Here is a 27590-nt window from a genome sequence, read left to right as displayed (position 1 = left end):
TATTTAAATATGTTTCACAAAGCTTGTCTCGGTGCCCACGTTTTTTTTCTTTGTTTGTTTGTTTGTTTTACAATTTTATTTGAGAGAGAGAGAGAATGAGTATGAGCAGGAAGGAGAGGCAGAGGGAGAGGGAAACACAGACTCCCCACTGAGCAGGGAGCCTGATGCAGGGGTTCAATCCCAGGACCCTGGGATCACAACATGAGCAGAAGGCTGACACTTAACCGACTGAGCTTCCCAGGTGCCCTGACAATGTTTTTCATAACTGCTGTTACTAAACTCTTTACTTTGTCACTTGAAATTAGTGATACTCAGTTTCTACTCTATAGTACTTCATCCCATATCGGTGTTTCAAGACCTATAGTCCAGAGCACCATTGAGTATTAAGTGATTCTTGTGATGGGTATCAGTTTGATGACATAAAGGGAAATTAGTGTTTCTGGAGTCAGTCCAATAGAAAGCCAATAGTGCATTCTTTCCATATAATTTGTTTCCAAGCAGGTCTATACACAATAGACTACCATCGGCACATCTGATTTTATGAAGATATTCAAAACTTTTTCATAGTCGGTATTAGCCTAGACAATAAGCATTTACACATACATGGAAACTGGTTACAAAAATACAAAATACCAAGTGTAAAATAATATAAAATCTTCTAAATATAGCTTGCATTTTGAAGGCATTTATTTCTTTATTTTTAAAGATTTTATTTATCTCTTTGTCAGAGAGAGAGAGAGTGTGGCATGCAGAGGGAGGAGCAGGCTCCCTGCTGAGCAAGAAGCCCAGTGCTGGACTCAGTCCCGGGACCCTGGGATCATGACCACAGTCGAAGGCAGATGCTTAACTGACTGAGGCGCCCAGGCATCTTCCCACCTGTATTTTGAAGAAGACATCTAACTAACTTTGTTAGAACAGCACCATGTGTAAAGGCTCTGCCATTATACCAGCCCAGCCAGGATCACATCTCCCCATTCCTATCAAAATGGTTTGCATTTGATAAATCATTAACCTTTCGCTGCCTCGGTGTTCCTTATCTTTTCCATGAAAATGCTAGGACTGACTCTCTCATGAAGTTGGGAGGAATCCAGGATGTCTGTAACCGTGCATTGTATGAATCATGTTCTCTAGAAAGCACTGAATATGAAACAGTCAATACTTGGAAACCTGCTGTTGTGCGATAACTAGAGGTAACTATTTGTAAGTTGGAACTGATGGAAGAGGAAAATACTGAATTCCAGCTGGTATGACACACAGAGCTCACACCTCTTGTTCTCATGCAGGGATCTCTGGCTTGGGGGATGTATATCACTCCCTGGGACCTGGCAGAAAGGCTGACAGGGATTGGGCGATAGGAATCATCCTTCTGCTACAGATAATAGTTGGAATTCTGGGGAATTTCTCTCTTCTTTACCATTATCTCTTGCTTCACTTGACAGAATGCAGGGTTAGGTCCATAGATGTGCTTCTCAAGCACCTGACTGTGGCCAATCTCTTAGTCATTTCTTCTAAAGGAATCCCCCAAACGATGGCAGATTTGGGGTTGAAATATTTCCTTAGTGATTTTGCATGCAAACTTGTTTTCTATGTGCACAGAGTGGGCAGGGATGTGGCCATGGGAACCACCTGCCTCTTGAGTGTCTTCCAGGTCATTATAATCAGTCCCAGAAGCTCCAGGTGGTCAGAGCTTAAAGTGAGAGCTCCCAGGTACCTGGGCACCTCCAGCATCCTCTGCTGGGTCCTGAACATGATGCTAAATATTACTGTTATTTTGTTTATGACTGGCACAAGAAACAACATAACCATTACAACGAAAAGTGATTATGACTACTGTTATTCCATAAGTGGTAGCCACATAGCACAGTCATTGTATGTAGCATCAATATTGTTCCATAATGGTTTCTGTTTGGGGCTCATGATCTGGGCCAGTGGCTCCATAGTTTTCATCCTGCACCAGCACAGGCGGCGGGTCCAATACATTCACAGGAATACTTTTCCCCCCAGACCCTCCCCTGAGATCACAGCCACCCGAAGCACCCTTGTCCTGGTGAGCACCTTTGTTTCCTTCTGGACTCTGTCATCCCTCTTCCACATCTGTCTGGTCATGTTTAACAACCCCAGTCTGTGGCTGAAGAACGCTTCTGTGCTACTGAATGCATGTTTTCCTACTGTCAGTCCCTACATCCTCATGAATCATGACTCCAGAATGTCCAGCCTCTGCTTTCCTTGCAAAGGAACACAAAATCACTTAAGCTGATCATAAATGTGTAAGTTATATGTTTATTCAAATGGTTATTTATTTACCATCCCCTCCAGGTATAAGCACAGCTATAAAACAGTCACAGGGCAAGAGCAGCAAACACGAATGACTGAGCTTCTGCTCCTCAGTAAACATTACCATGAACGGCAACTGTAAATGAAATAGAATTGCATTAACATTCATGTAATTGATATTTATGGTGTTTGCAGTGGAGGAGTTCAGGTTCTGTGTGGTGATTACAGGAGTGGTTCTGGAAACAATATGCAGAGTCTAAAGAAGTCATTAACTTTCAAGTATGCCTGGGTGGTTCAGTCAGTTAAGCATCTGCCTTCAGCCCAGGTCATGATGCCAGGGTTCTGGGATCAAGCACCACATCAGGCTCCCTACTCAGTGGGGACCCTGCTTCTTGCTGTCCCTCTGCTTCTGCCGCTGCTTGTGCTCTCTCTCTCTGACAAATCAATCAATCAATCAATCAAATCTTTAACAACAACAAGAAGAAGGATACAACTCTCGATCTCATACAATAAATTTTTCAGACATTCAGTGCTATTAGGATTGTAGGGAGAGTGCTGTACAAAAGGAGCACCAGTTGAGATGGTTATTTTGAGAATCCTTAAACCAAAGAGCAGCAAGTGAGACCGGAGGGTAAATTCAGTTTCAGAGAGTACAGCCATTGAGGGATATAATGGATCGTACATTGCATCCATAGAGAGACTCTATAGTCATTTGATTTATTTATTTGACAGACAGAGATCACAAATAGGCAGAGAGGCAGACAGAGAGAGAGAGGAGGAAGCAGGCTCCCTGCGGAGCAGAGAGCCCAATGCGGGGCTCGATCCCAGGACCCTGAGATCATGACCTGAGCCAAAGGCAGCGGCTTAATCCACTGAGCCACTCAGGCGCCCCTCTATAGTCATTTGAAATAAGATGTTGTGGAGGGAGATGAGTATATGTAAAACGTTTCTATTAGAAGTGGCCGTCAGACAAATGAGATCACAAATCAGTTTCTTTTTTAAGATTTTATTTACTTATTTGAGAGAGAGAGAGCACAAGCAGGGAGGAACGGCAGAGGGGGAGGGAGAAGCAGGCTCCCCACGGAGCAGAAAGCTCAATGCAGGACTCACCCAGGACCCTGGGATCATGATCCGAGCTGAAGGCAGACGCTTAACCAACTGAGCCACCCAGATGCCCCCACAAAGTAGTTTTTTTTGCAGTTTTTAAAAAGATACTGTGTAAAGTGTTGCTTATTAAAAATGGTGAGGAGGGACACCTGGGTGGCTCAGTTCATTAAGCGGCTGCCTTCAGCTCAGGTCGTGATCCCAGGGTCCTGGGTTTGAGTCCTACATCCGGCTCCTGGCTCAGCAGAGAGCTTTCTTCTCCCTCCGACTCTGCCTGCTGCTCTTCCTGCTTGTACTCTCCCTCTCTGTTAAATGAATAAATAAAATCTTTTTAAAAATTCTTTTAAAAAATGGTGAGGATGAGGAGAAAGGGGAACCCTCTTACACAGCTTGTGGGAATGCAAGCTGGGGCAGCCATCTGGAAAATAATATAGAGGTTCCTCAAAAAGCTAAAATTAGAGCTACCCTACAACCCAGCAATTGCACTACTGGGTATTGACACAAAGGATACAAACACAGTGATCCAAAGGGGCACCTTAGCAAGAGTAGTGTGTCTGTATTTAACACACTAATGGTTGTATTCAGGATTATGATTATCAATTTATATAGTGATCTTCATTACACCAGTTATAAGTTCTTTGTTTTTTTTAGTCATAAATTTAGTTTTTATTTTAGAAATAATTAATGTTACCCCTTTCAAACTGGTGCCTGTACATTCAGTATAATTAATTTTTTTCAGTATAATTAAAATTTTTTAAAGATTTAATTTATTTGACAGGGAGAGTGCACAAGCAGGGGGAGTGGCAGGCAAAGGGAAAGGGAGAAGCAGGCAGGCTCCCCCCAGAGCAAGGAGTCCAATGGGGGACTTGATCCCAGGACCCCGGGATCATGACCTGAGCCAAAGGCAGATGCCTAACCCACTGAGCCACCTAGGCTCCCCACTTGATCTGTATTTTTAAAAGTATTGACATCAGATGCACAGGTCATAAACTCACAGCTCAATGAAATTTCACAAACCAAATATATCTCTATTGAACATCTAGACTTTAAAAAATGCATAGGTGGACAAGATTGGCAGCATTCCACAGGAACCCCATACTTTTTCCCCTAAAATTTCAGCACTTCCACTAAGTAACCAATATTCTGACATCTAAGAGCACAGAAAATTTTCAGGCTGTTCTTAGTTTTACACAAAGAATACAGCATTCGGTTACTTTTACTTTTATTATTCCATGCGGTTATGTGTGAATCTGTCTATACTGACTAGCAAAGAATCAATTCAGCCATTCCTCTGTTGTCATTCACTTGAGTGGTTTTCATTTGGGAGTAATTAGGTAATACTCACATGTAAATTCTTTTCTTTTTGTGAGACATATGTGTATACTTTTGGGTGTATACTCGGTAGTGGAATTTTTTCAACCATAGACTTACATCTGTCCGGCTTTTTGGCACACTGTGAAATATTTTCCAAAAGGTTCTTTTTTAAACTAATTTTCACACCCAGCAGCAGAGTATGAGATTTCTGGTTTATCCACGTTGTGCCTTGGTATTTTCTGGCATTTTCGTTATAATATTCTTGTTGGTGTGATTGTTCCCAATAAGGATTTTGTTTGCCTTTTCTTGATATCTAAGGAAGTTGAATATCTTTTCAGATATTGACTTTGGATAACCTTTTATTTTTTTCAAAGTGTCCTTTGGTATATTTTTGCCATTTTTAAAAAATTTATTTATTTGACAGAGATCCCAAGCAGGCAGAGAGGCAGGCAGAGAGAGAGAGGAGGAAGCAGGTTCCCTGCTGAGCAGAGAGCCCAATGTGGGGACTCAATCCCAGACCCTGGGATCATGACCTGAGCCGAAGACAGAGGCTTTAACCCACTGAGCCACCCAGGTGCCCCTATTTTTGCCATTTTTGTTGTGCCCTGTTTCTAGTTGGCTTATGGTGGTTCTTTGTATGTGCTGTGTAAAATTATCTTTTCATGGTGTGTTCTCTGTCTCATGACGATCTCATGAAGACCAGCTCTGAACTTTATTAATACTTGTCATTTCCCATTACATTGTGGTTTTCGTTCAGTGTCAGAAATATTTTCGCATACTAAGAACACAGATGATCTCCTTTGTTTCCTTCTTTAATTATGTCACTCATTATGTCATTATGTAGAAATCCATTCAGAATCACTCTGTAGGGGCGCCTGGGTGGCTCAGTGGATTAAGCCGCTGCCTTCGGCTCAGGTCATGATCTCAGGGTCCTGGGATCGAGCCCCGCATCGGGCTCTCTGCTCCGCAGGGAGCCTGCTTCCTCCTCTCTCTCTCTCTGCCTGCCTCTCTACCTACTTGTGATCTCTCTCTCTGTCAAATAAATAAATAAAATCTTAAAAAAAAAAAGAATCACTCTGTAGTTATGTAGTTAGAAACAGATACTCTTTTGCAGTAAGACTAATAAAATTCAATTTATTTAGAAAATGCTGTCTGTCTTGTGGCTCCTTATCTTTTCTCTCACCAGATAACAGCAGATGTTCACTAGAACTGACATTTTTTGGCGAATGTTTGTGATGATTCTGCCCAACTCTCCCTGCCTCCTGATGCCATCAGCAATCCCCCGTACCACACATCAAAGTCGTGGTGCCTGAAATCTTTAACAGGCCTTTTTGTTCAAAGGACTCATTTTTCTCATATAGGAAGGAAGAGGATTCTTTGGCTTTCTTATTCATGTGTTCACTGGACTAACACTTTTAACTTCCTTCAAGAACTTGAACTTTGCATTCACAACTCGGCTAAGCATTCGGCACAAAAGACCTAGCTTTGGGCCTGTCGACTTTTGACACGCCTTCCTCCCTAAACTTAATCATGTCTAGCTTCTGATTCAAAGCAAGAGGCATAGGACTCTTCCTTTCACTTCAACACTTGGAGTCCATTATAGGGTTACTAATACTTTTGTGTCTCAGGGAGTACGGAGGTCTGGGGAGGGCAAGGGAGAGAGGAAACAGTTGGCTGGGGCAGGCCTCTGAACACACAGGGCATTTATCAATTAAGTTTGCCATCTTACATGGGTGTGCTTTTTGGCACCCCAGAACAATGAACAATAGTGACATCAAAGATCACTGGTCACCCTCACAAAGATAATAATGAAAAAGTTCAAACCATTGTGAGGATAACCAAAATATAACACAGGGTCACAAAGTGAGCAAATACTGTTGAAAAAATGGCACCGGTAGACTTGCTCAATGCAGGGTCACCCCAAACCTTCAACTTGAGTTAAAAAAAATACGCAGTATCTGTGAAGTCTAACAAAACAGGTATGCCTGTATTTCATTTTGTATTTCCAACATAAGAAACTGTCATATACTTAGCAGCCCGTATAGTCTCACAGCTCGATAGTCAGGAGTTTCGCAGGCTTGTCTGTGTACTCTGCTTAGGACCCCACAAATCAGAAAGCAGAGGGCAGCTGACATGGGCTCTTCTCTCTTACACTAGACAAGAATTCTGGTCCCGGGGTCCTTCAGTTGTTGGCAGAAATCCTTTCCTCCTCATGGTTTCCATGTGACCTTCATCACCTGTCTCCAAAGACAGCCACAGCATGGGAAGAACCCCTCAGGTCTCCCGCAGGCCTCTCAACTCTAACTTACCCCTTGGTCTAAGACCTCCTGTGGTTACACTGGGCCCACTCAGATAATCCTTATTTTAAGGTCACTTTATTACCTACACCCGTAACCTTAGTGACATCTGCAATGTCCCTCTTGCAAGGCAACATAACATAAAACGCACAGTAACAATAGTGGGTAGAGATATAGATCACATTATGAGACCAGTGATTTTTCTCCATGAAAACCTATTTTTTAAAAGATTTTATTTATTTATTTATTTATTTATTTGACAGAGAGGGATCACAAGTAGGCAGAGAGGCAGGCAGAGAAGGGGGGGAAGCACGCTCCCTGCTGAGCAGAGAGCCCGATGTGGGACTCGATCCCAGGACCCTGAGATCATGACCTGAACCGAAGGCAGAGGCTTAACCCACTGAGCCCCACAGGCGCCTGAAAACCCATTTTTAAATAAATTTCAGTGTATCTATAAAATAGTGCAACTTTACCTCTTCAGTCATTTCTAATAAGGTGAAAAAAACCCAAAGGAAAAAGAATACTTAGAAACTCAAATTTTGTCTTGCTCTGTTTCATATTTTAATAAAACACGTATTACACCTTAGCAATACTGGAGCAAAGGGATCTTCATTGTTAAGTACGAGGTCCTAAAGGTCTTCAGGACAAGTACATGGGTGACATCAGATAAGGGACAGTCTGGCACCATTTTCCATCACTGAGTACCAGACACTAGTTAAAGGTCCTCTTGTCCAACCCGCCATAGTCATACCCTTTGCCTCGCATCTTAAAAGAACAAGATGACACTGGCAAGCAGTACACCCTAAATCCTGGACGGAGTTCCCCCCTACATATTCACCTTTATGCTTACGTTTTTTTCCCTTGTGAGTTGAAATTAGACTCTTTTCAAGCTTAAGTTGTGAGTCAAATGTAAATGAAGGAATAAATGAATGGGAGAGTGAATAATTCATTGAATTCTTCTTTTTTAAAAGATTTTATTTAGTGATTTGACAGACAGAGATCACAAGCAGGCAGAGAGGCAGGCAGAGAGGGAGGAGAAAGCATGCTCCCCACTGAGCAGAGAGCCCGATGCAGAACTCCATCCCAGGACCCTGGGATCATGACCTGAGCCAAAGGCACAGGCTTTAAGCCACTGAGCCACCCAGGTGCCCCATCATTGAATTATTCTTGAAATAATTCATGAATAATTCATTATGAATGAATTAATCCAACCTGCTCCCCCATGATTTCCATCATCCCAGGCTCCATCCTTCCCCTCCCTTCTCCTTTCCCCACTCCCTCTTGCTTGACCTTTCCCAACCCCTAAAACTCTGTAGGACCCCCCCACCACCACCCAACCCTTCACAACTCCTATATCATCTCTCTCTCTCAAAAAAAAATTTAAAAAAGGGCACCTGGGTGGCTCAATCAGTTAAGCATCTGCCTTCAGTTCAGGTCATGCTCCCAATGTCCTGGGATCGAGTCCCACATCAGGTTCCCTGCTCAGCAGGGAGACTGCTTCTCCTTCTGCCTCTCCCCATGCTTGTCCACACTCCCTCTCTAAAATAAATTTTTAAAAATCTTTTTAAAAATCTTAAAAAAAACCCCAAACTCCTATTATCGTGCACTTTCTGACCTCGAATCTCCACAGCTCCTACTCCACTGCATTCCGGGAACCACAGACGAGGACTGCCTGGGTGGCTCAGTCAACTGGCAGTCAGCTCTTGATTCTGGCTCAGGTCATGGTCTCAGGGTCCTGGGAAAGAGGCCCGCATGGGGCTCCGAGCTCAGCAGGGAGTCTGCTTGTGGATTCTCTCTCCACCCCTGCCCCCAATCCACCTCCCCTGACTACCCTTCACCCCTGCTTAGGCTTGTGAATCAGCCCCAGCACTAGCAAGCCCTACTGATGAAGCCCCTTCAACCATCGTATTTTTTAATGTTTTTAAAAGATTTTATTTATTTATTTGACAGAGAGAGAGCACAAGCAGGGGGAGCTGCAGAGGGAGAGGGAGAGGGAGAAGCAGGTTCCCCGCTGAGAAGAGAGCCCAATGCAGGACTCGATCCCAGGACCCTGAGACCATGACCTGCACTGAAGGCAGTGGCTTAACCCACTGAGCCACCCAAGCACCCCCCCCACCATAATTTTTTTTTTAAGGAATGTAAGTCTGCTTGAGTGTGTTGATATGCATGTGTGTCAATTTATGGTTGTAAATCTGTGGAAGTGTGTGTGTAGGGGCTGTCATTATGGCTCTAATCCCCAATTTGTAAACTGGGGAACTGGATATGGAATAGTGCCAAATAATGGACTTGTTTCTTAGGAAAAAATCCCGAAGGATTAATTGCGGAGGTCCCTGTTACCATTAGTAGTCTTGAACTGAGGTGTTATCAACTTATGTCACAGTGAAGAGAATTGTACAGTCAGTCTTGATGAACCCCCAATCTTAGTGTTTTTCTCTGTAACAGACACTTAAAATCTCTAACAATCTCTCCATGGATATTGTTCTGTTTAGATGTACTAGAACTTTCATCAGACTTCTTCTATGGAACAAGAAAACTCTCAGATCACCTAAACTACCAAATTAATTGACACTGACTTCTGGGAAAAAAAAACAATGTTTTCTTATATAAACGATTGTCATTATGTTGTTTTTAAAAACCACACTGCTTTAAAAATTCTTCTAAGGGACGTTGTCTGGGTTACATTCTCAACTCAGCACTGGAATGACAGAACAGAGCAGTGGTCTGGAAATTAGTTCAGGCTCACTTTGGGATGAATGACTACTCAGGGAAGGAGAGAATCCAGTGAGACACCGAAGCCTCACTGGCGGCGGTCCCACATGTGTCAGAACTCAGTATTTCCTGCTCCCTCCCTGTGAAGCCCTGTCTGCCTCCACAGATCAAGGAGATAATGACTAGAAACCCATCAAACCTGTTGTTGTTTTTGGTAAGTAGCACTGGGAGGAAAAAAAAAGATTTTCCACAAATATTCTCAATTCCTCAAGGCTGTCCTCTCACTGTGGCCACAGGTGAAAAGAGAATTCTGCAGGGAGATGAGCTCACAGAACTGCAAGCCCATATCCGGTGGTCAGGATGCGTCTCTCTCCGTCACACGAAAGCTGGTAGTTGTCACCAGCACCCTGAGTCCACCATCCTGGCAGCTGGAGGGAGTCAAGTGAGTATTTTCTATTTCAATCTGAGAGGCAGAGTCGGCAAGTGCAGTGGGGTATCAGGAGTCTTGGAAAGTGATTGTGTCAGAAAAGAGATTCTTCTGGTCCAGTGCCAAAGTCACGTGGGAAGGAGGAATAATTCGGAGGCATGAGCTAAGTTATTCAAGGGAGATGGGTTTCTAGACCTACATCAACCCCTGATGGCCCATGATATGATTCAGTGTAATCCCAACTGACTGTTAGCATGTAATCCAAGTGATAAGGACACCTGACTTTAAAGTGCTTAAGGACTGTCATACTAAAATCAATCAGCCTGCCTTCCAGGAATCATAGACTACATTTTTGGGATTCGTATCAGTGTGACTGTAAGACCTTCATGCTTGGAATAAGGATTGGGAAAAATCCACAGGATTCCTCTGAACCTGTGCAGAAACAGTGCATCCAAATCCCAATTGCTAGACTAGAAATGATTTCTCTCCTTCTGGAGGTCTGAATTGCTTATGGAGACAAATGCTGTTTCCTACTGAATACGTCCTTGGTCTATCGATTTTGGCCAAACTGCTTTCCATCTTCGAATTAAGGGGAGGGCTATTAAGAGCACAGAAACATTACAAAATAGGTTTTGGATAGCAACTGTTACCCAGGAAAGATCTTGTGATCTGGTTTAAAACTATTTTCATATTAACGGCAAACTCTACAATTTCTTTTTGACTCTACAATTTCAATTTATAAAATGCACATATTTTCAAGCTTAGAAATTATTTTGAATATGTCTTGTGTTTTGATTTTTCACTCATTTTATTGCTCCTAATTTCTCTTAAGTGAAAGTGATGTTAAACAGATTAGCTTAAGATTTGAAAGTAGTAGTATCGAGTTCCTGTTCTACACTAATTTAACACATATTGGCATTTTAAGTCTCACAGTTTAGGGCACGACACGGCATTCAGTGATTCCTATGGTAGGTGTCATAAAAGCAAACTAGTGGTTCAGTTGCCAGGACACTATAAAGCTAACAGAGTACTCTTCAGACACAATCTGTCATGGAGCAGGTCCTTAGAATTTTACTATAATCCACGAGTCTACATTGTACGGAGATATTTAAGTATTAATTCCTTATAAGTGGTCAATACAATAAATCTTTAAACATAAATGCAAACCTGTTGGGAAAAAATAGCTACTCATCTTAATTAAATTACAAGGCGTGAGAATGTCTAAATATACCTCTGTATTTTGAAGACGACATCTAATTAGCTTTGTTAGAACACCATTGTGCTTAAAGGCATTGCCAGTCTGCCAGACCAGTCAGGTTCAAATCTCCCCATTCCTGTAAAAACAATTTGAATTTGCCAATCACTGAGCGTTCTCTGCCTCAGTGCTCCTTCTCTTTTCCATGAAAACACTGACTCTCATTACTTTATGAGGACTACAGGATATACTACATACGTGGCCTTTATAGCAATGATCTAGCTTATGTAAAAGCCTCTTTAAGGGTTACAAATTCAGCCCTGGGAAACTTGTTGAAAGCAAATGTTCTAAGGAATTGTTTCCAAATGGGAACTACAGTAAGTGGAGAACATTGGATTTTAGCTGACATGACACATGTGCCTCACGCCTCCTGTTCCCATGCAGGAATCTGGCTCAGAAGAAGAATTTCACTCTCTGGGATTTTACAGAATGACCACCAGGCATTTGGCCTTGGGAATGACCTTTTTATTACAAACTACAGTTGGACTGCTGGGGAATTTATTTTTTTTTTATCATTATCTCTTGCTTTATCTGACGAGATACAAGCTTAGGGCCACAGATTTGATTCTCAAACACCTGACTGTAGCCAACCTCTTGGTTATTTTTTCTAAAGGAGTTCCTCAAAAAATGGCCGCTTTTGGGTTGAAATATTTCCTTGATGCTCTGGGATGTCAACTTGTTTTCTATGTTCCCAGAGTGGGCACGGATATGGTCATTGACACCACCTGCCTCTTGACTCTCTTCCAGGTGATCATGATCAGTCCTGGGGACTCCAGGTGGGCGGGGCTTAAAATAAGAGCTTCCAGGTACCTGGGCACCTCCAGCATCCTCTGCTGGGTCTTGACTGTGATGCGATGTGTTTTGATTCCTTTTTATATGACTGACAAAAGGAACAACACAAACATCATAGTGAAAGCAGATCATGACTACCGAGCTTCTGCTCTTCAATAAACATCCACAGCGACTGTAACAGAAACGTGGTGTATTTGCCAAGTTAATGTGCAGTAGCTCCTCCTTGTCCAAGGTCTCCCTCTCTAGTGCGTTCCCTGCAGTCGACCACAGCCCACGAGCAGACCATCCTCCTTCAGATTTATTGTCAGAAGGTCGACAGCAGCCACGTGCTCCATCCCAAGCCTACCTCATTCACCACACTTCTCACCCAAGTTTACCGTTCCACATTGGCATCATGAGGGTGCGGACAACACAAGAAGATATTTTGAGGGAGGGAGAGAGACAGGGACCACTTGCACACTTTCATTACAGTACATTGTTATCATTGTTTATTTTGCTATTATTTATTGCCTTGAATTTCTTACCATGCCTGATTCATAAGTTAAAATTTATCACGCGTATAATGTATAGAAAAGATATAGTATATATACTTTCAGTCCTAGCTGCAGTTTCAAGCATCCACTGCAGGTCTTGGAATGCATCTCCTGTGGATAAGGGGAGACAATTGTATATTTATATGAATATGTGTTTTATACATATGTATTTTATATGTATATGGAATTGCACATTTATATGTGTATGTACTTTATACATGTCTTTATATGTATATGTGATTGTATATTTATATGTATATTGTTATACATATGTATTTTATATGTATATGTAATCGCACATTTATATGTGTGGTTTACACATGTGTATTTTATATGTACATGTGATTGCATATTTATATGTGCGTGTATTTTACACACATGTATTTTATATGTATATGTGATTGGATATTTATATGTATATGTGTTTTCCCATCAAATAATGCTGGATAATTGCCCATTTGGGAATATTAAAATACTTCTTATTCCAATTGTGAACTGTTTTTTCTTTAAATTCTTTTTTATCTGACATTTCTCTCACTAGGTAGTCAGGGCCAGGGTCCCCAATAAGAAAACAGGGAGGTAGGGCAGCTAAGACAAAACCACACTAGCATCTTGTTTTACAGCTCAGGCAAGACCACAGTAGCATTCTGTGTAGCAGCATCTACAGAAGTAACTTTGGCCAAAACATTTTGGAACAAAACAATTAACCGTCAAACACTGGTCGCCATCACAAGTTGAGGCCCTTAGTTTCCAGAGGGCAGCCCAAAAGACCATCAACACAGGAACAAGGACCCAGCACTAGATGGGGGCATGGTCAGAGCCCTGACGGGCACTCCTCAGCAGCCAGTCGACGACGGTCCACTCTCTTGTTCAGTTCAGGATGCTCAAGAGAGTTCTGCAAAAGAGCTTATAAACACTCCTGGATTTGAAGGCCAAAACAACAACCCTGTCGGGTCCCCTTCCTCTCTGGGAGCTTTGTACCATCGCTCAAGAAACTTTGCCTTGCTGCCCACCACTCTTCCTCTGGTCGAACTCTTCGTTCTAAGCAGCATGAACCCACTAAGAACCACGGGTACTAACGGAACAAAAATCCTGCAACACTGATTAATTTGGAAGTGTAGGTGACTTGGAAAATTTTGAGCAACACCATTTATGAATACTGACCTTCCTCCCCACCTCCAGGAGGGATAAAAATCTAAACGGAACAATATCCATGAAAGGTAGAAATGGGAACGTATTTCTTACAAAGAAAAGCACTGGAATCAGATGGTTACATGGACAGATTCTAGAAGCCTGGGATAAGCAACGCTGTTTACTCATTTAAATACCTTGGGGTGGCCACCACACTTTTCTATACCTATTTGTTGCTGAATGCGCAGTAATCCCCTGTGATTGCTTTTGTAATTAAGAAACATAAAAGGAGTTCAAATTAATCTTAATTTTCCCCTAAAAAGTAAACAAATACACCATTTGATGTCCACTGTCAAGTAGTCCTCATATCCAAGGCGGAGATTAGAAGCGTAAGGGTAGACAAGCTTTATCGCACACACACGCAAACACATTTGCACATAAACGACACTTGTGTAGGCACAACTTATGTTCGGATATGACCATATACCCCCATGTCTCACACACTCTCGTGTATTCCTCCATAATGCCCACCGAATACATGCACCCTCACTGCACCCACCCTCATTCACATTCACAAAACAATAATCGTGCAATCAACGTGCAAGTGTGTGTCTTGAGAGTAAGGGCATGTACGGGAAAGGAGGGTGTGTTATAAGGTATTGGTTCATGAGATTAAGGGAGGCTGAGAAATCCCAAATCTGTAGTTGGTACTCCAGAGACGCTCCCTGTCCAAGTCTGAATGCAGGAGAAAACCTATGTCCTGGTTCAAAGACAGGCAAAGAGGACAAATTCTCCTTTACTCGATGTCTTTGTTCCAGTCAGACCTTCAAGGACTTGGAGGAGGCCAACCCACACCGGGGGAGGCAATGTGCTTTAGCGTGCTGACTCAAATGTGAATCTCGTCCACAAAGACCTTCAGAGACACACACAGGATGACATTTAAGGAAGTATGGGGGCACCCCATGCCCCAGGCAGGCTGACACATAAAGCCAAGCATGGCACCATTGAACGAGACAGCTGTCTTGCCACTCAGACAGAGAGCCACGGGGCCATGGGGTGGGGCGGGCAGAGAGGAGGAGGCTGGGTCTCGGACAATGTCCCAGAATCCCTGTCATGTCTGAACTACAACCTCTAGGCATTCTACTACATGAGATGATCAACCCTTGACGTGTCTTAGTCATCATTTTCCAGGTACTCTTTCCTCCTCCAACCTTAACTCCCTGTGCTCCTGACCAACCCCTGCCTCGGGTTGGATCAACTTGCTAGAGCTGCTCACTGGCTCAGGAAAACAGTTTATTTGCACGAGATTAGCGGTTTATGAGAGGAGGCTAGAACTCACGAACAGCCAGGTGGAAGAGGGGCCCAGGGCCAGGTATGGACAACAGGCGCGCAGCTTCACTGTCCTCACCACGCCTGGGAAGCTGCCCAAGTCCTGGGAACGTTAGGATTCTGGTGAAGCCAAGGCAAGCCCCTCCCCTACCTTGAGGCAGATGGGTCCAAATGCTCAAGCACGATTCTTTGAGAAGACGTTTGAATTACCCTTTCTAGCCTCAGCAATAGGAATAGGAGTGCGGGGCGGGCTTGTGACAGCAGACAGGCCACTTAATACACCTCAGTGCTCCTGCTCTCCTAGATCAAAGCACCATCTTCTTCCGATAGCAAGCCTTCCTCTGGTTGGAAGTTTTTCTTTGTTGCAGATTTCTGTAAAAGTTGATTCTGACCATGTAGATCCCGTTGTCTGGGTGCGTGAGTATCACTCTGTACGGTACGTACATGTGTGTGTGTTGCTTCTTACATGGCCACCGACCGTAGAGGGTGGTGCGCCTCTTTCTGCCGTCTCTCCTTGCCCTCTGTATAGGGCGCTGGCTTCAGAGTTCACCCGGGAAGCTCCCCAGTTGGCAAACCAACAGCTGATGCGTCCTCTCTCTTTCCATGCACCTGCACGTCTACACTGGGAAGCAGGGCTGTGAGGAAGATGGAATGACCTAAAGTGTGTAAAACCCTTAGTTCAGCTCCCAGCATGGACCAAGCGCTAGCACCAAGAAGGATGCGCTAATGTCCTTAAATGAATACGGTGTTCAGGCATACTATGGAAAAGAAATCAAGCATCACACTTCGGTTTTAAATAATTTTTCACATGGAAAAATAAACTTTCTTTAAATATAGAAAGGGGAACAAAGATCTTTCAAATGTATTCACTACAAGGTTGGTCCAAAAGGCCAGCTGGGTCACAGAAGAAAAGAGTATCAAATACCGGAAAGTTCACTGCAAACACAAACCGCACGCCAGGTGGGACTTTGAGCTGAGATTTGCCAGCGGGTTTTCCTAGTACTTGTCTCTCCATCACCTGCCTCAAAAACACCGAGGGCACTAACACAGATCACAGGTTCCTGGGTCAACGTACCGAGAATTTCTCTTGCAGAACCTGAATTTCCCACTTATCAGAGCATCACTGGTGATAGCAGGGCTCACGTTTCCAGCTGCTCTTGACTTTCTCCAACACGCTGAGCAGGCCCAGGGACAGCAGAGCCTGGGGACTCGCTGACACTTGGAAGCTAATGGCTGTATCATACTGTTATTCTATAGTCCTGATGGGGCCCCTGGAGGTGTTAATTCTGTTTCCAAGAAAGCCTCATTAAAGCAACCTGGGGAGTCCCAAGTTGAAGAACCAAGTTGAAGATTTCCCTCTATCTTTTCCTGGGTTTGGGGCCCCCGACCGGGAGGAAGCCCAGACAGTCCTATTACACTACCTGTTCGGGACACGACCCTGGCAAGACAGAGAAGCTCTCCTGAGACAGAATCTCACAGACGGATTGGGGACATTTGGTTTGTTCCTGTCTCCTCCAGTGAAATCCCACTCAAGGGAATGTGAAAGTTGAAATGAAACGGTGACACTTATGTCCAGGGGTTTTCAAGTGGAGCCAGGAGGGCATTCAGGAGGCGAGCCTGATGCCCGCCCTCACCTGGTGGAACCATGAACTTTGAAGGGTCCCGCCCACAGACATCTCAGGACACGGCACAACACACCTTCGAGTTCTTACAATAACAGACTTTAGCCACCGGTGACATGAAGCCAAGATTCGTTTGCTGCCATCAACACCAACCAAAATTCTTTGTAAGCAACATACTCGAGCCTTCCCTCTAGTCCTCAGAAACCCTGACTTCTCCCTCGTGAGACACTGTCTGCATTGCCACCCCATCTCTGCAGCCTGCGTTGCAATTCTCCGATTCCAGATCAAAGCTTTTGCTTAAGTACAGTCTCCTGACAATTTTAGGTTGACAAGTGCCATTTGCCCTTTTCGATTCAGGACAGAATTTTCCCTAAAACTCATTCATGCAGCGTTCTCTTCGTGCCCTACCTCCAGTTTCCTCCACTTTGCTGCATGTCACAAATAACCGCGAAAGGGGGCTCCTGGGTGGCTCACTCAGTTAAGCATCAGACTCCTGATTTCAGCTCAGCTCACCTTCTTAGGGTCGCGGGATCGGGCATGGCATAAGGCTCCACGCTCAATGGGGAATCTGCTTGGAATTCTCTCTCTCTCTCCCTCTGCCCCCCACCCCTGTATCTCTTTCTCACCCTCCAATAAAATCTTCAAAAATCCCCAAATAACCACAGAGGGTTTGACACCCAACATCCACGCAGGTAAGGATACAGTTTCCACCTCCTGTGTCTACGGTCACACGGAGCCCTTCTGACACTTTGGCAACAACCCCCACCCCAACACCACCACCAACAAGCAAGTCTCCAGCACCAGCTGTGTGTCCAGGAATTCAACTCAGTTCGGCCACTGTCTACCCCAAGACACACCAGGTCCCACGAGACCACCCCTGCAACACACACACACACACACACACACACACACACACACACACACACACACTTTTTGGGTGCATCTGCCATCCAGGCTTCTGGGCAACCAGCTATACATCAGAGGTTCCAACAACCCCCTCCTTGAGTTCGATTAATCTGCTAGAGCAGCTCACAGAACTCAGGGAAACACCTCACGTTTATCAGTCTGTTAAAGGACTGGGGTGTGTCACTGTCCCGGTGTGGATGTGTTCGGCAGCTGGAAAGGTCTCCAAATGTCCCGCTTCTGGGATCTCAGGGAGGCTTCCTCTCCTGGGCATGACTGACCATTGGCTCCGTTTCCAGCCCCTCCCCTCCCTGGAGAAGAGGCCTGGGGGCGGGTCTGAGAGTCCTGGTGACCAGCCCCACCCAGGAGCCCACCCACAGTCGCCTCTTTGGCATAAGAGATGCTCCCAGCGCCCTTATCATTTAAGAAATGGCAGGGATTTTGGAGCTCTGTGTCAGGAAGCCGGGGCAGAGACCTATACGTACGTTTTTTCTATCATCTCATGCCACGTTTCAAACCCAAACCCAACCAATGAATGTCCCTGGGGGGCAGGAGCCGGTGGTTACGGTATTTAAAGCTCACCAGGTGGTTCTGATGTACAGACTGAGAACCAGTCTATTTTCACGCTTACCACACTTGAACCTGCATATGAAACACCTGGAATTATCATGAAGAACCCCAGATACTGCTTCAAGCTGGCATGTGCTTAAGAGTCTGTATGTCTTGGGGCGCCTGGGTGGCTCAGTGGGTTAAGCCGCTGCCTTCAGCTCAGGTCATGATCTCGGGGTCCTGGGATCGAGTCCCGCATCGGGCTCTCTGCTCAGCAGGGAGCCTGCTTCCCTCTCTCTCTCTCTGCCTGCCTCTCTGCCTACTTGTGATCTGTGTCTGTCAAATAAATAAATAAAAAAAAAAAGAGTCTGTATGTCGTAACAGTTACAGGTCCTTGGATTTGACTGTAGGAACCTCCTCTTTACTCAGATAGAACTGGATGAAGAAAAATAAATTGACCCGACGTGATAAGGAAGAATAAAAAAGCTGTGATACATGTTCTCTCTCATAGATTTTTACTCCTCCTGAAAGAACGCAGTTGACTGTAAGACTGCAATGGGTTTTTAATACCAAAATATAAACGTTAAAAGAATAGCCCCATTCCCCAAGGCAAAGAGAATTCCCACGGAAACGCTGCCTCAATGTGGAATATTCTACCCCCAGGAGGGCCGCTGTTCCAGGGGTGCAGAGCTTCTCCACAATCCTCTGCCAGTCACCCAGGACTTTGTCATTTACCCACCGGGCATAGACGAATTTCATAGCTTTCTACTGACACTAGGGTGTGACATGGCTTCCCCCAGTTGACTCAGTTTCTTAAACAAGATCTGATTCACAAAGGACTATGCATGACAATTTCATAAGCTCCATTTTAAATACAACTTAAATTTACCAAATTTAAAGGAGGTGTCTGCCTGGTGTCACCTGGACCCCCAGCATGGGCGCAGGTGTCTGACTCACAGGACACAGAAAAGAGGTGCTACAGCCTCTCTCCCCATCAGGGGACACTGGGCCTCCCTCAGGCATTCTCCTCTTTGGGGAGGGGACTAGAAGGTCCTCTTCCTGGGACCCCGAGAACCTGTCTCTCTGACGCCTCTAAGATGTGAGGACTCTGACCGGCCAGGGGCAGACTTCTCTGCAGGGAGTCGGGGGCAGTTGACAACTTGGAGCTCGGCCCTCTGGTGGCCCATCTCCTGCCCCATCCTTGCCCCTGCTGGCCTGGAACGTGCCTGGGTGGTAGAGTTTAGGGACGGCACAGGTCTGGCCTGAGCTCACACCAGCAGAGATAGATGGGGCCCGAGGATCAAACCCGGCACCAGGGCTCTTGTCTTCCCGGTCACTTGGGGTATCTGGATCCAAGAGAAGTGCACTGGGTCAACAGACAGCTTGGGGGTTTAGAAGAGGCTGGATCTTGCTCTCTTTGGAGGGTTCTGGCAAGTCTGGAGAGCGACCTGGGGAGAGATTTTACCCAGGGCCTGGGTGCTGAGCTTGAGTTCTGGCCACATTTCCCTACAACAGTCTGCGGGTGGGACCTCGAGGCCACCGGACGATGCTTGGCCTGTGCCTGAGCCAATGTCTTCCTGGCAGGCCAGGGAACATCCGAGGAGAAAAGACCAGGCCTTCTGGCTGTGGACTTGGTGATGAGAGGCGCGTCCTGGCAGGAGCGCTTTAGAGCTCGGCAGACCGAATCCACCCCACGTCTTCGGGCTGGCTCACCAGCACGCATTTCCTGGGCTTCACTGAGAGGCAGTGTAGACCGCTGGCCAGGTGTCATGAAGGGGAGCTGACCTGCGGGGACCGGGCCCAGGACAGATCGTCTTGTATTTGTTTGGATGGGCAGTGGCCTGGTGGGGCGCTGTGGGAGAAGGAACCTCACATCACACACCTCGGAATGTCACCCATACTGCACACAGGTGTGCGGGAGTGTCAGGGTGTGTGACAACTGTCCACTGGGACTCCACACAGGACTGACGCACTCAGCCACGTCACCACAGCATAGAACTGCAGAGTGGGAACGGCAGCCATCCTTTTGAAGGGTGATCTGGGTGTATTCACAAAATTTTGCAAGATGCCTCATCTTGATCTAGGATCACAGAAGGCATCTGACAGATCCCTTCACCTGGGCCCAGAAACACCTCCACAAGCATCTGCCGGCCGACTTGCACGAAATAGAAAAAAGACGTATTTCAAAGAAAGAAAGTGGAATATGAAAAACACGTAGGACACCCACGCAGGTCCTCTAGGCCGGCCCGGGGTTGACTGTAATCCCACGCACCCGAGAACGAAGCGAAACGCAGACGAAGACACAGAGCAGGGAGGCAGGAGGGAGACTCACCCTCAGGTGGGGGCCCACGTCCACAGGTTCCTTCCATGAGCCCTGCTGCTTCTGCCACGGTCTCACGGGTGGTCTCCGCGGCAATGCCTTCCTCTTCTGCTCTTCCTGCCTGCAGAAAAATCATGTGAACTGTCTAGCCTCCCCGACCTTCCTACCCACACAGTGACCACACCAGGAACACTCCTAGAGTCCAGACATCGCTCCTGTTTTGGGGTGGGGGCTCCACAGTCCGAGAATCATTGCGAGCCTGTGGTTCCTCACCTCTGTCTTGGTTCCTTCCTGCTGCTGGTCCTGTGGAAGGACCCTGGGACCTGTAAGTCCTGAGGTCTCCTGGGTTCCAGGTTCTCATTCTTATTGGAGCCTAAGGCCTGGGGGGCAAGAGCCCTTGCCCAGCACTTCATGGGGCACCTCCAGCTGCTGGCTAGGTGCCCGAAGGCCCCGCAGTTCTTGCATTTCACCTGCAGAGGGAGGGAGCGAGGGTTCAGCAAGTCAGCAGAAATCGGGGTGGCTTTCACAGGTTTGTGTCAGGGCAGAGATTTGGAGTTGGAAGAGGACACAGGCCCAGTGCCCATAGCCAGGAAATTCAGGATGTTATGGCCCCACTCGGAGCCCATTTTATGATGTCCACGAACTGGATTGAGCATTGTGGACACCAACCTGAATGTGCTGCTAAGTGGGGAATAAGGCTGCTCCTCAGGGGATCTGAAAGGGCCAATCCCCCAGGCTAGGACATCAGAAACAGGCCAGGCTGGGATAAATCAGAAGCCCCGAGTTACAGACACACAGGTGTCAGTGTTTAAACTCATCTGTGGGGGCCATGCAGATCCTCTGGTTCTTGAAACATTCAAGCCGCCACTTACCCCAGTTTTCTTTTCTGGGGAGGGATTCCTTTGCCCCACTGGTCCCCTCTGTGGCTTCCTCACGTTCTGAGCTATAGGGGGTCTTGGGGGCCGCTGGTATATGCAATCCCCTGACATATTCCTGGGCTTCTGGCCTTTCTCCCTCGGGGATGGATCGTCAGACTCCCTACTCACAAGAAAAGGACCAGAAAAGAAATCATGTAGACACAGAGACAGAAGTCCCTCATACCCCTACTTCTCTGCCAGGACTCGGTGGGGGACTCATGATCACCAAGTGACACCCGCAGGGATAGGGTCTCTGGTGAACTGATGTCCGTTCTGTGTCATGTTATGATGTTTTCCCATCATTACTTACTCCCAGGATAGGACACTGCCAATAGGAAAAGGCTACCTGGTCTATAAATGGTGAACTTAGATTTGCAACCTGAAAACCAGTACAGGTTCTCCCTGAAAACATTGGGTGTGACTCAGGCCTGTGACATGGGTTTCCCTCCAGCCGCTCCCTCCAAGCATCAGGTGTCTTCTCATATTTATCAAAACCAATAAGGAGGCCAACAGCTAGTGATTCATTCCCTACGGATTTCCGGAAAAGTCCGTTTTCACTGAACAACATCTTACGGAGAAAACCCACCACTTCCTCGGACAAAGGCTTGGGGGGATTTGACGTGACGCTGATAAACACCTGTGACTCTTCATACGTGACCCCCATCACCATCACCATGACAATATGGCCGTTGTCAGCAGAGGCGTCACAAAGCCGCACAGGGACACGCACCCAAGGTTGCTGTGCCAGCTCACAGACGTGCAAGGCTCTCAAAGAAGAGCCCAGGTGACGGTGAGGGTCACACAAGTCAGAAGTTTCCTGGCATGTTTGGGCACAAGTCTACAGCCCACACCAGCACCCCAGAGGGAATCCCCGTACCCCCTCCCCAGGCCTTGCCCAAGATACCCCGACATTTGCCCCACCTCTCCTCTTGGTCTCCGTGTCTCCGTGGAGCTGTGAAAGGCCAGCCTCCCGAAGGCTGACATTTCTTACTGGAGACACAGCGGGCACTAGGGTCCTCTCCTGGCATCAGAGGAAACCGTAGCATTACCTCCACGGCAGCAACAATGACCCATTTCTCTGTCATCAAGTCAAGCTGATAGAAAAGAGGGTCAGGATACAGTCAGAGTTCTGCGCACAGGAGGATGCCTTGTCTCATGTAAGATAACTAAACAAACTCCCAATTTCATGCGCTCTTGAATGCAAAGCTACTCAGAAGAAAGGCTCTTTCCTCTAATTCAGCTGTGGGTTTGCCGATGACCTCCACCAGGGGGCGCTGCGGGAGCAGGGAACGCTGGTGGTCCCCAGGTGGGAGAACTCTGCCTTGTGATTTGATTACTATATGATTACTGTGAGTCCCTGCAACTGGCCAGTGCCCACAAAGCCACGTGGCTAACCACGGGCTTTCAGCCCGGGCAATGGACATCAGCACTTGACTGGGAGGCCAGCTCGTTCCTCCACATGTCACCTGCCCAACCTCTCCCACACTTACATCTCTCTGCGGAATCCCAAGGTGCTTTAAGAAATCTTTCCCCTGTCCCATTGAGAGCTGGGTGGGGTCCATCAGGGTTGGTCCGTCCCAGGGACTGTGTTGCCCTGTGGGAGATGGAAAATGAAACCACTGAACTCTGCACATCCCTGGACCCTCACCCCCGCCAAGGCACAAGACAGCCAGCTCCCACCTCTAGCCCGCCGCTGTCTCCCCTTACCTTTTCTTCAAATTACACCTCCATAGTCTTCTACTAGAAATACAGTACCAATTTGAATGAGAAATAATGAGAAATTTTAAAAATTTCTCCACTAGACTTACCTGACTTAACTAGACTTTATATATACATAAAGTACAGATTCCATATTTAGGGACCTTATACTGTATACCACAAAACACTTGGAAAAAGTGATCATGTAATTGGGTTCAAAAAGAAAATTCAATATATTAGAAAACTGGATCTTACACTCTATAGTTCCCCTTTGTCATAACTAAATAAAAGTAAATATAACTACACTATTTAACATCTTTATAAGATTAAGTATGTTCAAACTATTCACTACATTTCCAGAAATTCTGAAATCAAATTCCTTAAAATAAAAAATGATATTCAAATGGAAATTATGCAGAAGGAAACAAGAGATAAAGCACTTTATGCCAAAACTGAGGAGCAGGGCAAAACCTGGTTCAGGGAGAAATTCCTTAGTCTAACGGCCATATTATATACAAACATAAAATTTATAGGAAGTGTTCATCTTAAGATATTATGGGGGGGAGAAAGTGGAGCAGGAAGACAAAAGATCACAAAATGAGGGGCACCAGGGTGGCTCAGTTGGTTAAGTGTCGGCCATTGGCTCAGATCTATGATCCCAGAGTCCCGGGATCAAGCCCTGAGTCAAGTTCCCTGCTCGATGAGGAGCCTGCTTCTCCCTCTCCCTGCCCCCTCCAACTCATGCTCTCTTTTGCACTCTCTCTCTCAAATAAATAAATAAAATCTTTTTTTTAAGGAAGAAAAAAGTGAAATTAGTTAATCAAAACTCAGTGGGAGTACCTGGCTGGTTCAGTCAGTAGAGCATGCAACTCTTGATCTCAGGTGATGAATTCAAGCCCCACGTTGGGGCAGAGATTGCATACCTACATACACACATACACAGGATCTAACAGCAAAATAGAGTGTAATAGGAAAAAGTATTATTTCTTTGAAAACAGCAATAGAACATATTCCACAGGCTGCCATAAAAAGATGATAAAATTTATCATAACAGATTATATTCGAAGAAATGCTGTATCTAATCTTGGCACAAACATATTTTAAAATCTAGTATAAAGTACACTTTCCTCTTTGATTTTTTTTAAGTAAACTCTGTATCCAGCATGGGACTAGAACTCCCCACATGAAGATGAAGAGTCACATACTCTACTGACTGAGGGTGCCAGGCGCCCCCATCAAATTTCAAATGACCAAAATTGAGTAATGAGGAAGCACTTCCCAAGGACAAATTAAGGTAGAATAATTCATGTCTCTCCATTGGACTGGGCATTTCATTGCTGAGGTGCTGCTGTTTCATTTATGGGTTCATGATCTGGGTTCAGAATTTCAACCAGCTCCAAACAAGTTCTCACGAACACATTAGCATAAAAGATAAATTAATAAATCACTTACACTTTTTAAAAGCCCTGGGTCTGGGTGATCAGTATCTGCAATGATCTAAAAGTTAAAATTTTTCTAAAAATTAACATTTTTTAAGGTTTTTGAATCAGGCCCTTCCCAAAGAAATTCTATTAAACAACAAACAAATCTTTATTTCAACACCTAAAATGTCTCCCTCTCCCTATTTTCTTCTATTTTTGTGAGGGGTAAACAGAGGTCCCAAATAGTCATGGAAACTAACCTGTGGTTTTGTATCTGTTGGTGGCCTCTCGGATATGTGAGTGCTGGGCCAACCCCACTAGAGGCAGAGGAGATTCTGGGATGACTGAGAAGGCCAGTCTTCTGCTGGGCTTTTATACAGCTCAGAATCCCCAGGAAATCCTTTCCCGCTAATCCAATCAGCCTAATCTAATCTTGTGAGAGCTCATCCTTGTGTGTGAGCTAATCTTTGCCTGCTTGCCCAGGCCTGGAAAGGATTTGCTTTATTGGAAGAAATGTTTTATTGTTTACACGCTCAGCACTTTCATTGTATCTCATGTGTCTGTATCTGAAACGATATACTGTAATTTGCTCTTTGCAATTCCCAGGGATTTTTTTAAAAAGATACACATATAACTATATATTTTTTTAACACTATACACAATGCTGGAAATGTTCATGCACACACTGCCAGTGAGAGAGGTTGTGCAGGCGTGAGGGCATGGGTTATGTGGGAAATCTATGAACCTCTGCTCAATATTATTGTGAGCCAAAAACTGCCCCAGAGAATAATATCTATTTTTAAAAAGTATTTACAAGTATGCCAACATACTGGCTGATTCATTCTACGTCTTGCTACGGACAGGCTAACTTAGTCTCCCCAAGGCAAGGAGTTCACTGGCAATCAGGGGTTTGAAAACTGAAATGAAGAATGGTTGTGGTGGGTTGGGGGGGGAAGAATTGTTCTGTTTATCCATAGAATCAGAGCCCACCTCAGATGCTGAGAATGCCAGCAGGGCCAGGGCCAGGGCCAGATTCCGTCAGAGCACAGACAGGTTGCTGGTCTCCAACCCCCAGGAGACCTGGAAGCCAGCAGGTATCCCGGGCCTGGGCAAGGAGGAGAAGCTTTGCCATGTAGAAGGATCCCTGGAGGATTTGGGTATGAGCATGGAGGGGATGAAGAAGGAGATGGGTGGAGATCCGGAGAGTGCTCTAGAGGGCGTTCCCTGGGCAGGGTCTGCATTCAGGTGGGTTTCTCCACCCACCCACTTCCAGCTCTCTCCTAGGTCTGGGGAAAACTAAGGCTCTTCTGCACTTGGAGTCCTTCTGCCCGTGGTTAGGGAGGGGTGTCACGGGGAGAGGGGGTTACCTATGACTGCAACTCTCAAAACTCAGGTATGATTTCTAAGATAATCTCATCTGAAGACAAAGCTCAGAGAACGAGGAGGAGAAAGAGAAGGGGTAGGAGTAGGGAATGACTGGCTTTTGGGTAAATGTCCCATCCTAGATGGAATGCTGTGTTCTCTCTTCCTCTACAAACACTATATTTTTAGGCCTTGAAAACCTTTACTTCTCTACCTCTGATGTTCCTGCCTAATGTTTTCCCACCCTGGGTTTTTTTATTATTATTTGTTAAATTTCTTTTCAGTGTTCCAGAATTCATTGTTTGTGCACCACACCCAGTGCTCCATGCAATACACGCCCTCCTTTTTTTTTTAAAAAGATTTTATTTATTTATTTGACAGAGAGAGAGAGATCACAAGTAGGCAGAGAGGCAGGCAGAGAGAGAGGAGGAAGCAGGCTCCCCGCGGAGCAGAGAGCCTGATGCGGGGCTCAATCCCAGGACCCTGAGATCATGACCTGAGCCGAAGGCAGCCAGTGGCTTAATCCACTGAGCCACCCAGGCGCCCCAATACATGCCCTCCTTAATACCCACCACCAGGCTCACCCAAACCTCTACCTCCTCCCCTCCAAAACCCTCCGTTTGTTTCTCAGAGCCTCAGTCTCTCATGGTTCATCTCCCCTCCAATTCCCCCCAACTCACTTCTCCTCTCCATCTCCCCATGTCCTCTGTGTTATTCCTTATGTTCCACAAGTAAGTGAGACCATGTGATAATTGACTCTCTCTGCTTGACTTATTTCACTCAGCATAATCTCTTCCAGTCCTATCCATGTTGATACAAAAGTTGGGTATTCATCCTTTCTGATGGAGGCATAATACTCCGTTGTATATATGGACCACATCTTCCTTATCCATTCGTCTGTTGAAGGGCATCTTGGCTCTTTCCACAGTTTGGTGACTGTGGCCAATGGCCAAAATTAACAGGACAGGAAACAATGAGTGTTGGAGAGGATATGGAGAAAGGGGAATCCTCTTACACTGTTGGTGGGAATGCAAGTTGGTGCAGCCACTTTGCAAAACAGGTGGAGATTCCTTAAGAAATTAAAAATAGGGGCGCCTGGGTGGCTCCATGGGATAAAGCTTCTGCCTTCGGCTCAGGTCATAATCCCAGGGTCCTGGGATGGAGCCCCACATTGGGCTCTCTGCTCAGCAGGGAGCCTGCTTCCCTTCCTCTCTCTCTGCCTGCCTCTCTGCCTAATTGTGATCTTTGTCTGTCAAATAAATAAATAAAATCTTAAAAGAAAAAATAAATTAAAAATAGAGCAACCCCATGACCCTCCAATTGCACTACTGGGTATTTATCCCAAAGATACAGACATAGTAAAAAAAAAAAGGGGGGCCATCCGTACCCCAATGTTCATAGCAGCAATGGCCTAATGAGGTTTTTTTATTCGTTTATTTGTTTATTTACAGCATAACAGTGTTCATTGTTTTGGCATCATACCCAGTGCTCCATGCAGTACGTGCCCTCCCTATTACCCACCACCTGGTTCCTCAACCTCCCACCCCCCACCCCCCCCCACCCCGCCGCCCCTTCAAATCCCTCTGGTTGTTTTTCAGAGTCCATAGTCTCTCATGGTTCATCTCCCCTTCCA

The 27590-nt window shown here is 45.7% G+C and overlaps 2 protein-coding genes across 2 annotated transcripts; both read left to right on the top strand.

Moving 5' to 3' along the window:
- The first annotated feature begins 1246 nt into the window (after positions 1-1246).
- LOC123930573 (vomeronasal type-1 receptor 4-like) lies at positions 1247-2257 on the top strand. Its single transcript, XM_045986784.1, has one exon. It carries the CDS (start codon positions 1247-1249, stop codon positions 2255-2257), a length of 1011 nt encoding a protein of 336 aa, XP_045842740.1.
- Positions 2258-11809: 9552 nt separating this feature from the next.
- Positions 11810-12331, top strand: LOC123930571 (vomeronasal type-1 receptor 4-like). Its single transcript, XM_045986783.1, has one exon. It carries the CDS (start codon positions 11810-11812, stop codon positions 12329-12331), a length of 522 nt encoding a protein of 173 aa, XP_045842739.1.
- The last annotated feature ends 15259 nt before the right edge of the window (positions 12332-27590 follow it).

This window comes from Meles meles, chromosome 19, assembly GCF_922984935.1.
Source record: "Meles meles chromosome 19, mMelMel3.1 paternal haplotype, whole genome shotgun sequence".
In the NCBI taxonomy this organism is placed as follows: Eukaryota; Metazoa; Chordata; class Mammalia; order Carnivora; family Mustelidae; genus Meles; species Meles meles.
This window is presented reverse-complemented; position numbering and strand designations above follow the sequence as displayed.

What these genes read in the sequence shown, in the direction of transcription:
- LOC123930573 (XM_045986784.1), top strand. Translation starts at nt 1,247, where the DNA reads ATGACACACAGAGCTCACACCTCTTGTTCTCATGCAGGGATCTCTGGC.
- LOC123930571 (XM_045986783.1), top strand. Translation starts at nt 11,810, where the DNA reads ATGACCACCAGGCATTTGGCCTTGGGAATGACCTTTTTATTACAAACT.